Source organism: Macadamia integrifolia, chromosome 2 (genome assembly GCF_013358625.1).
Source record: "Macadamia integrifolia cultivar HAES 741 chromosome 2, SCU_Mint_v3, whole genome shotgun sequence".
NCBI classification, from domain to species: Eukaryota; Viridiplantae; Streptophyta; class Magnoliopsida; order Proteales; family Proteaceae; genus Macadamia; species Macadamia integrifolia.
Window position 1 is genome coordinate 30,684,841 of NC_056558.1, and position 11,282 is coordinate 30,696,122.

At 39.6% G+C, this 11,282-nt stretch overlaps 1 protein-coding gene across 1 annotated transcript; it reads right to left on the minus strand.

Moving 5' to 3' along the window:
- Positions 1–2,410: 2,410 nt before the first annotated feature.
- Positions 2,411–6,562, minus strand: LOC122092164 (cytochrome c oxidase subunit 5b-1, mitochondrial-like). Its single transcript, XM_042662508.1, has 6 exons — positions 6,262–6,562; positions 6,065–6,156; positions 5,876–5,926; positions 3,263–3,329; positions 2,962–3,041; positions 2,411–2,811 (listed from the first exon to the last, which is right to left on the minus strand). The coding sequence occupies exons 1-6, from the start codon at positions 6,443–6,445 to the stop codon at positions 2,752–2,754; spliced, it is 534 nt and encodes a 177-aa protein (XP_042518442.1). The 5' UTR covers positions 6,446–6,562; the 3' UTR covers positions 2,411–2,751.
- Positions 6,563–11,282: the final 4,720 nt, after the last annotated feature.

Genomic DNA, 11,282 nt, shown 5'->3' on the forward strand with positions numbered 1-11,282 from the left:
GAGAGGGGATCGTTTGCTCCTTGAACAGTTCTTTCGAGAAATTCATCTTAGTGATGAGTCATAAAATAATTTAGAGCTCAGAAGATTTTTTGAAACTAGGGATAAGAAAGAATAATCAAATCGAATTCATGAATTTACCCATATTAGCTTAGTTCCAACTAAGCTACCTGCTTAAGATTCCTTTTTAAATTTGACATGTCTAAGGTGTATGACAAAGTTGATTGGGGTTTCCTACGGGCAATATTTGAATTTCTTGGTTCACTTCTCACTGATATGATTTAATGCCTATCCTTGTCTCATTTCATTCTTATTCTATTAAACTATGACGTAGCATTATTTTAATGTATTGACCCTAGTTTAGTATTGAAACAAGGTTGCCCACTAAGTCCCTATCTTTTCATTATCGTTATGGGATGCTTGTCCAGGCTTCTCATGGTGACTAGGAACCTTAACATGTTTCATGGTGTCAAAGTGGTCAGATTGGCTCCAAAGGTATTTCGCCTCTTCGCAATGTTACCTTTCTATCATGAGTCTTACCTATAGGGTCTCCAATTGGAAAAACCACATCTTTCATGGATAGACATTTATGGTCAAAATCAATTCTTAGTTCTGTGCCAATCTACTTTATGTCTCATGTCTTGATTCCCAAGCAGGTTTGTCACAAACTAGACTACCTGCTAGCCCAATTTTGGTGGGGAAAAGAGGGCCAACACAAACGGATCCAGTGATCCACCTAAGGTCTTGGAGGGTTAGGTCACCTAACCAACCTTATACATAATAAAAGCCATACTTTTAAAGCTGCCCTGGCAACTATGATAATCACTCACGGCTATGGGTACAAAATCTGCAAGCTCGCTATTTAGGGCACCATATTTCGGATTGTTTTATGTCTCAAGAAAGGGTCGTGGATAACATCCTTTCAGTTAGACAGGACCTAACTAATGTGTTGTTGTGTTCTTTTTTTTTTTTAATGAACCCTGAGATTCCTAACCTGGAGTTTCCAAGTCCCATAGCCTATTTCTCCCCACCCCTTATTACCCATATGAATGAATTACTGCTCAAGGAAATGGAATTTCAGGCTACGTTTGGTATGCATTCAGGGTCGAATTCTAATTTGATAATGCATTTCAATGAATCAGACCGAATGCCAGAATCAGCCACTCCGCCCACAAAATGGGATGACAAGTAGATGTAGATCTCTTCAGAGCTCGGATTTGGAAGACTTTGCCAAAGAATCTTGTGGATCTAGCAGAATGCATACCAAACCCAGCATCAATCTTCTGCAGTTACTGTTTCCCTCTGGTTATCATTACTCACATAACTAGAATCAACCTCTCATGAAATAGCTTTCTAGATAGTTGGTTCTGCCCATAAAGTCAGGTTGCATTATGGTCAAGTTTGGAGCCCATTACTATATAGTCAGCTGAACTCAGTACTTGGGCCTTAATTCCGACGGCCTTAATAGGATAATGATAACATCACCAGCTGGGTCAATGATTTGAACATGTTGCGACCTGCCAATGATCTTCAAGCATTATGTATCAACCAACCCAGATCCTCCCTCTTTTAATCCTACAGTGATCCTCAATAACCTCCCGAAATCTGATCTAATAATCAGTGGTGGAAATTTTGATTTCTCTAAAAGAATCAAGATGGGCATCAGTTTTAATTTTAAATGTGCCTTTAAGAAGCAACAGAATTCCAAGGACTGGGTAGGGAAGAAGAACCTCTCCAATTATTGGGCCACCCCAATTAACCATCCTACAGCTGGGCAATAATGGGGATGTGCACCCATATGTTGAGATGCATGTCCAAGACCTCCCAACCATTATTAGATGACTAACTGGAGAGGAGCTGGATTCCGTAGAGCAATCCCAGGAAAACACAGGAAGATGTCAACTGCTGAGCAACGATAACTCCATATTCTAACTGCTGGCCATGGGAACACTTCTCTTTGTTGCATTATACTGGTTGTATTCTTTTTTGAATGAAAGCCACTAGATATATTCTGAAGCGTTTTAGTTTAGTTGGTTTTGTTAAACAAAATGGAGATGATGTTATATCACATGTTTGTGGGCGAGCCTATGGCGCAATCATTAAGTTGCACTATTATGACATTTTAGTCCCAGGTTCAAACCTTGGAAACAGCCTCTTCTGTGACGCACAAGGTAAGGCTGCGTATATTTGCCCTTCCCATTCCCTGTAGTAGCAGTAGCCTCTGTACTGGGTTGCTCTTTCTTTCAGCAGAACCCTTCTAGCCAATGCCATATAGCAAGCCCGAAACAAGATAGTAATGGCCCAGAAGAAATGGAACTCAAGCCAGATTGATGATTTTAATAAATGGTACACACAATGTTGCTAAGCAGGTGGTAGTTAGTAGTCTAGTGTAGTAGGTCAAATACTTACAGACATCAGGAACCTGGATTGTATTATAACAAACTCTCCTTAAATTGACATTAAAGAAATTTGTACTTTCCCTTAGATTGACAGGGAAGTGATTTAAATGAAGAAACAAACAAAATATAGCCAACAATTATTCGATGATGCATCTACGAGGCTAAAAACTTTAAACCTCTAAAGGGTTATCAAGCCATGAAACAAAAATTCAGTGACCCAAATATGGTCGGACACATGCAAGGGAACTAAAGATCCACCTAAACAAACACAGAACCGTTTGTAGCTACAATGTATAAAAGAAACCATCTCAGCATCTTACCAGATGTTATTCCGGCAGGAAAGTTCCACACTGCATCAATGGTGATCATCATCTCCATGCCCATCCGGTGGTCCTCCTGGACCGACCACTTCTAGCTGTAAACATTTGGAAGAAAAATCAGGACCAACGGAAACCATCTTTTCATAACATAGAAGCCCAATTTGGATCAATCAGTTTCATTCCATTCCAAAGGAAATGTAATGCAGTTTTTCTCTTGTTACTCGTTTAATGCGATATACCCCTACCTCGAAATATTGACCACACACAGGGCACTCATGTGGCTTGCCTTTCTCCAGCCAAAACCAAACAACATCGTGTTCATCCTCTGTAATACAACATTTACGTTAAACGTAGGAAGACATACAATTCTTAACTATAACTACTTTTCATGTAAGGATATTTTGTTTCCAGGTAAAAGTCAAATAAGAGGAAAATTTACAAGGAAAAAAAAAAAAAAGAGTAAGCAATTACATGAAACTTATCCTTCATGAGGTATTTACATGAAAACAAGCAAATAAAGAAACACGTATAAATAAAGGCACTTACCGCCTTCACCTCCAGGACATCCAAAAATTCTCTTGTCATAGTATGACTTGACAACAGCAGGTGCTTCCTACAAAAGCAAAATAACATAACAAACCAAGTAAAATGAGATTATGGTACAGGAACCACAGTACCTGTGGATCAATGTCAATGAATATACTGCAAGAGCTCATTACCAAGCATAATACAAGGTTGGACAGGCAACTGGTTTGATTACCCTTCAACGTATGCTTTAATTGGTAAATGTCCATATGACCATTTAAGTCTGGTATACCTTAACCCCCTCACACCAACCCCCCCCCCCCCCCAAAAAAAAAAAAAAGTCGGCTATACAGGGCACACCCCTTTTTATCAGGTACTAACAGAGAAATTCAACATTATATACCTAGCCGTCGAGGTCATGATCATAGACAGATTATATCTCAATTTGAAAAACCGTGAGGATGTTTTCGCAGCCCACAGCAGAGAGGGCTTTCTTTCGTAAAAGAAGATACATGAATTTCAGAAAATATAATACATATATATATATATATATCAAAGCCACAACTCATCCAATCCAAGATACCCAAGACATTCAGACTTCTGTCACCAAAAGTTTCAATCCACTCAATGAAAGAAGACTCCATAGATTTGCCTTCTGAATCAATAATTTCTTCACTTGTAGCTTTCTCCCAACATGAAATACAGATCGAAAATACCTCATCTTCCTCTTCTGCAGTAAGGGCAACCCTTAAGAATCACTATGTCCAAAAAGTGAAAAAGAGATTTTACCCAAGTGGCAGGGACAACAAGCTGTGACACAAGGCACATGTTTTTCATCAAGACCTTAATTTGAAGGATTTGATCATTCTTTTCTATAATATTTGAAGTGACAAAGTTTGACATCACCAAAATCTGACCTCGTTGAACAGAAGACACTCGTCTCTCATGCACTCCTCAGCCAAAATTTCTAAAATGAAGCACAAAAGGCACAGCGCAGAATGAAGCATAGGTCTAGTTCAGGTTTGATTTATGGCAACACTATTCTATAGTATACAAAGATTTAACCATCAAAGCCTTGAAGGAAATGCTCAGAGAAAAGGAACAAGTAGGATGAATATTGCATGTTTCAGTATTTTTTTTTCCCCCCAGATCTAGAAGGAACACGACATAAGTGCGTTTATCTACAATCTAAAACTGGGGAGCAAAAAGAGTTTAAAAAAAAAAAAAAAAACTAATAACCACTGAACAAGGAGGGGGGGGGGGGGGGGAAGAAGCTGCATTCGCTGAATATGATTATGGATGCCCCACAAAACCTCCAATTTCTTTAGCACGCTTTCAACTTCACAACCAACAAAGCGTTTTCACAAGCCATGAATACCAATGGCTCAAAATTTCAACTCTTCTAACATGCCTCCAAAGATTGAACAAATTATTTACTTCTTTTTTGGTGGGAAAGGTTAAGTATATCTCAGTTAGATTCTGACGCAACCAAGATGTCTCTAATTTCACCAATATGAATCAGCCAGCCTATTTGCATATATCGTCAATTTATTAAATTCTAGTTCAACCAAATTTCGAATTACCAAGGCCCATAACAAAGCATTGGAACAATCAACTCAGAAACTGAGACTTGAAGAGCCAGTAAGGCAGCGAATACAAAACCAGTTGTATAATAGACCTGAATATAGCCATTTTCTAGACCAAGGAAACACAAGGGCGCTATCCAGTGGCAAACTGGACAAGCATTTTTTTAATCCATCATTTTGAGAAAGCATGGTGCCATTTCTTACTCAGTTTGGCCATCGTTTCTTACTCACTTTGGCACAAACTTGGTTTTGATGAAAGTTCTCACACTTTTTGTGGTATCACGTAAACTACGGATATCTTTCAAAGCATCTAGTTCATCTACATTCACCATTCAGAACAGACCATATATGTCATGATAAGCTCCATATCCTCCACAAACTAATGCAACAACCATTAACAACAATAAGGAAAAAAACTATTCCAAGAAAGCTCAGTCCCTAAATCCAATGAGCATCAAAAGAATAACAGAAAACTCTTGATGAAAGATCATGCTTTAATTTGATGATGCATAAACAAAAGTACAATACACAAGACACCTGCATTGCCTCAAATGGTGATTTCAATATCTCCATAAGTTTGATGACAATTCATGAGGAAAAAAAGTTGGAAACCAATAAAGTTGGCAATGAAGTAAAACAAGAGGTGTACTTGGGAAGACACAAAAAGATTATACAGTACCAACCTCAGAAGCAATGAGTATGACAGTAAAACAAAAGCAATTCACCAATTACCATGACAGTAAAACAAAATCACTTCAGCAATTATCAGAACAGTAAAATGAAACCACTTTCAGCAATTACCAATCATATTGAATCAATGATGAAATAGCGCTGGAGACTTAGGTAATAACCAATCAAAGAGAAAACTGCTTTCTCAATTTGAGATCACAAAAGAAAGGCGATTTCAACAACCATCACACAGGACACAACAAAAATTGATATACATTTCTACCAAATTCTACCGGTTTGTATAGAAATTCAATAACAATTTAGATCCAGAAAACAGAAATGAACATATTGTGTAAAAAAAGTAGATTGTAACACTTACCTTGGTGCCAAAAGGACCAATAGGGTGATTAATTTCCAGAACATCCCGCCCCTATAATAAAACACACCCACACGCACACAAAAACACAAATTATAGCGATTTCTCAATCGTAAAACCCTATCATCTGAAAACTCAATCAAACACTAAAACCATAACAGAAAATGAAAGAAAAGTAAAATAGGTATCAACCTCAAGCTCCGCCTCCAGCTCCTCCCGCTCATGCCCGGTAGCGATAGGCATTACATCTTCCACTCTCTTCTTTTCCTTAGATAAAATAGTGTCTTCAATGGATTCCACAACAAATTACAAATCTCTTCATAATAAGAACACAAGACTCGCCGTGAAGATCTAAGACAAACATCAAAGGGTTTTGATGATAATGTTACCGGCATCAGAAATGGCCTGATTAGAGAAAAGAGGGGCAGTTCTCTGGAACGGGTAAGGCGAAGGCGCAAAACTGAGGGCTCGATTTGGTAGCGTTCGCTCTCCGGCGATGACGGAGCGGTTGAAATTCAGAGAAGATCGCCATGGCACTAGGGTTTGGAGCTGAGAGGAAGCCCGCCTCCACATCCTGAGGGATTGAAATTACCAGGTGATCTCAGGTCTCCACACTTACTCAGAACAATGCTCAAATCAATCTCGCTGTGTCTTGACTGTGTGAGAGAGTTTCAAATAATCCTTCTGACGTATAAGAAATGAGACACTTCCCCTCAAAGCCAAACTACATGATTACAAATGTGGCACGAGCGAAACACGGTTGGATCATGGATCGGAGAACTGTTGTATTTTGGACACGTGTGAATCCCGAGTATCAATGAGGCACGTAAGATAGCGATCCGACCGTGGGAGTTAATGGGTCCCATTTATGAGGATTTTCCAAAATCTAAAATGAAAGGTAGGTGTCACTACGGAGTCCACATCCTGTGCAGCGACCTGTGAAATGCGATGAACATTGGATGGCTAAGAGTATCTGGGCATGCAGTCCAAGGGGTTCCCAGCCACTCGATGCTCATTGTACCGATGTGATGGCTACAAGCGATTTTCACACATCACTGTGTTACTTGTGCGTAAGTTTTTGTTTTTTTTTTTTTTTAATCTACCATGACTTGTGCCTAAGTCTCAACTCGACTGTCTCTTTGGTTGTTCGCTTTTGGATGGTCGGCCGGCCATCCAGGCCAGGTCTTTGATTTTATGGGACATACTAAAGGTACTAGAGAAGTGCCAAAATAGGGGAGAGAATATAAGGGATTCCGATCCTCCCCAGCCACAAAACGGAAGAGAGAAATAGGGGTTTCACTTTCTCTTTCCTATTTTTAGTCTAACTTAGTCCCTCTACAGTCACCCCGGTTGGAGAGAATACAACAAACAACAACATCCAAAACATTACCCCAATTTATTGGGGTTGGCTACATGAAGATTCCAAATAAAAAAGAACATGAGGATCCACGCAAAATGATTAACGGGTTATGGCTAATTATAATAAGTGTCAACTGTCAACCTAATGCAGCATCACTACATATCAGGCACAGACTTATCATGACAGACTATAATAAGATACCGGTTTTCTACCTAACTTAGGGGTGTCAATCGGTCAAGTCGGGCCGATCTCAGGCCTGGCGGACCTATACCCTTGCATTGTTACTTGCACATTTAAGGAATGAGTTGGTCTCGGTCGGTCTCATATCGGGCTTGTGTCAGGCTCGATTGGGTTCCAAGCTTTAACTGGGCTTCTCTTAATCATGCTAATCAGGCTATTACCGGGCCTTAAACGGGGTAATGTACCCCAAAAAAAAAACCTTAAATTGTCTTTAAATGTCTTATATTTTTAAAAAATATTAATACATTTTATTAAATGATTAACAATTTAAAAAATATATTACACTTAATTACATTCAATAATCGATAAAAATATTAATATGCCCTATTCTATCCAAAAAAAAAAAGCAAAAAATACATATAAACGGTCATGCTAAACATGTCAAGCCTAGTCAGGCTTATAAACGGATCTGGCCAATCAAGCGTCTATCGATCTTACCCCTTGCACAGTGTACTACATATTTATAAACGGGTTGGGCCTGAGCCCGACACGTTCAATCATCAATGCGGGCCAAGATAGTCTTTAAACAGTTGGGCTTGGTCGGTCCAACAGTTGCGGGCTTGGGATTGACATCCCTAACCTGACGTATATATAGCTCGGTCAAGCCAATGCATTTTATATGCATTACATCCACCTCAAAGACAATCCATCACACAACCTACTTTTATGAAATGAAGAATGAGATAACGAATTCATTAAGAGTGATACAATAGAGAGAGAGAGAGAGAGAGAGAGAGAACCCTCACTGGTACCTCTCCAGCACCCCTGGAGAGGATCTGAATCATTGAGTGTCAAATGGGACAGATTCTTACCTGTTCCGGTCCTAAGGGGGTGATCCCATAACCATTCTATATACTGAGGCTATGTTTGGCATGCATTTTTATTCTAAGAATACAAAATACCTTCTGAACTGAGAATGAGAACATTATTTGGGTACATGTTCGTTTAAAATGTGTTCTTAATTTTAGAATACTCAAAACATTTCATCAAAACACCTCATCGTTGGTTGCCAACAATGAAACTGCCAACCCCAAGGACTTCATCAAGGTCATTTTTTTGTTTTTAATATGGATGAGGTGAGAGTTGCCATGAAAAAGTGCAAAGCCTTAAGAAGGATAACAACAATAGCACCCATGTTGTGATCTCATACTAGTAGACAAGTCTCGATGGATATACACATTCGAAGCTGAAATTGGCTGGAAAATGGGCTCTTCAATGCCAACAAGCGGACAAGTAATGCCCCAGCCATCGTTACAGACATCTCTACATCCTTAGCGCTTTCAACATCCCTATTGACATCAACCCAAAGTCATTACGACTCTTGGAAGCAGAGGACACCATTGACAGGCGGAGGGTACCCTACGTGGTCTCAGCAACAAACCACAAGATTCTTGCCACCCAAGATGGGGTGGCAATCATTGCAACTGTCTCTCAACCTTCACTCAAATGTCCACTAGTGGACGAGCAAATGCCTCCATTGTGAGTATGGGACTCATAGTTTTAAATACTTAAATATTAGTATTTCTTTCTGTTACTGTACGTTTCCATCCGGCGTAGACCTGCAGAACACAGATTAGAAGCTGACCTGGAGAGAGTTTTGGGATTAGGCTTCGATGCCAAAGTTAGTCTCCATAACATTATAATATAGGGTGTTCAGTATATTGAGAGCTTACCCCTTTTCCATACCTGAGCCTTCCTTAGATAGGTAGCAAAGGTCTTTCTCATTGGTCAAGAGGTTCCGTCGTATAGACAGCGTGTCCTTACCTTATTGGAGAGATCTTCTTCCGTCGTGGTCAAGCTAGCTAAGATCATAACGATTAACTCAACCTGAGTTACTTACTACAACCATTAACCAAACCATAGTAAGATCCTCTAACCGCTAACCAAACCATAGTAAGGTCTACTAATCGCTAACCAAACCATGTAACGTCCACTAACCGCTAACCTGACCACAGTAGGGCTGAGGGTTAAGCAACCGTCTAACCCAGGTTAACACTCGTAGCCCATGATCTTGAGTCAAGTCGGTTATTGGTGTTGGTACTTTTGTGAGATTGATCGGGTGCTCAGTGATCTTTCGAGGGGGGCGGGTTCCATGCTCGTGCTCCTGTTGACCTGGTCTTGGGTCCGATAACCCGACCATTAACCAGTCAACGAATATATATAGATATATATGGTATATCACTTTTCTAATTACAGTATTACCTGGTTTCAAATCCTTAATGATTCTAGGCTCGAAATCCTAATTTTTCACATAACCCTTAATTTTTCTTTGTAATTATGATAAACCTTTATATAATTGGTTATAATTATTAAGTATTAATAACCCTAAGTAAACATGATTCCAACCAATTCATTATTAGACTTTCGATTCTAGACCCATGGAGGAGCCCTTCTCATTTGATAATATTGTTCCAAAATTATCCCAATTAGTAATGGGGAAAAAAAATATTGAATAAGGGTTTACACCATTTGAATCAACATGCAATAACAGTTAGTCAACATCAAATAGGGTCCGTCAACATCGATTGATCGTCGGCCAGCATTCAATCGACGTCAACTAAACCCTATCCAGTGTTGACCGAAGTATGTTGGATGTTGACTCCTGGTTAATGATACTAGTAGGATTACCAGGTCTGAAGTCGTAAAGTCCTAGATTAAACTCTTTAAAAAGGGGCAGCAAATCGGGGCGCTATCCCAAAAGGCAGATCGGGAAAAATATATGGCCTAGTAGCAAGAATATGAGTAGATTGCACCATATATCGGGGCAAAGGAAGGACTCGAAACCCCAAAAAATGAGTAGCTAATGAAGAAATATCTCAAGTAATAGTTTGGAGTTCAGGGGAGGCCGAATCTGAATCATTATTGATAGCATTGACCACCTATATGCAATCAGAAAAGCATACCAAGTAGAATGCAATTATCCACGGCCCATCGAAGCAGAACGTAATGCGAGGCCTTCAACAATATCTGGGGACGACCACGGAATAGGCAAAGCGACAGCCACGTTAAAACAAGACTCAAAATCCAAAACAACAAACCCAATTCCAACGGTCTTCTTATGATCATTAGAGGAGGCATCACAAATAGCACATTTCCATCCATTTGGAACAACACTTTGATGGTTAACATGCAATGGTATGTCTTGAGGTATTTTGAAATTTTAGATTACATTGCCAAAATAGAAGGCTCTAATCTCATTCTAATTGCCCGTCATTGGAGTCTTCATGCTGTCATTCTAATTGCCTCTAAGGCATCATGGGAGTGTTCACACTATCCCTAGATACCTCACCACGTAGCTTGGAGCAAGGAAGCCTTGCTAATGATGTGTTCACACTGATTTGAGTTTGTAAAGGTATTTTACATTACCCTTTTTTATTTTTTTTATTTTTTATTTTTTATTTTTTATTTTTTATTTTTTATTTTTTATTTTTATACCATCGATGCCATATTGACTATATTTCATGTTCTCTTCTTAACTTATAGTTATCTTCTGCAGAATTGTGCACAGCCTCCAACTTGGTTCTGGAGTTGCTTATTGTTGCTGCCAAAAACCCCGCTGGTCCAACCTACACAAACACAGACGACGGAGGCCCGGAACTTTGTCCGGGGTTAATCCTCCGACGCTCAAGTCAGGGTCGGCGGCACAGTTTAATAAGTGGGTAATGGCGAGGGTCTCAGAACTTACCTTCCCCTTTCTTCCGTGCCTTCTTATATAGCTCTTCGGCCTTAGGGTTTTTTCCCCTTCTTCCCTCTTAGAGTCCTACTAGAATACGTCCAACCTTCTGGGAGAATATTCCCCTCATGCAGACG

Excerpts from the sequence above, each read along its gene's own strand:
- LOC122092164 (XM_042662508.1), bottom strand. The coding sequence starts at position 6,445 with ATGTGGAGGCGGGCTTCCTCTCAGCTCCAAACCCTAGTGCCATGGCGA. Across the intron at positions 6,157-6,261 it reads TCAGGCCATTTCTGATGCCG|ACACTATTTTATCTAAGGAA; the intron begins GTAACATTATCA and ends AATCCATTGAAG. Across the intron at positions 3,330-5,875 it reads TTGGTCCTTTTGGCACCAAG|GAAGCACCTGCTGTTGTCAA; the intron begins GTAAGTGTTACA and ends TTGCTTTTGTAG.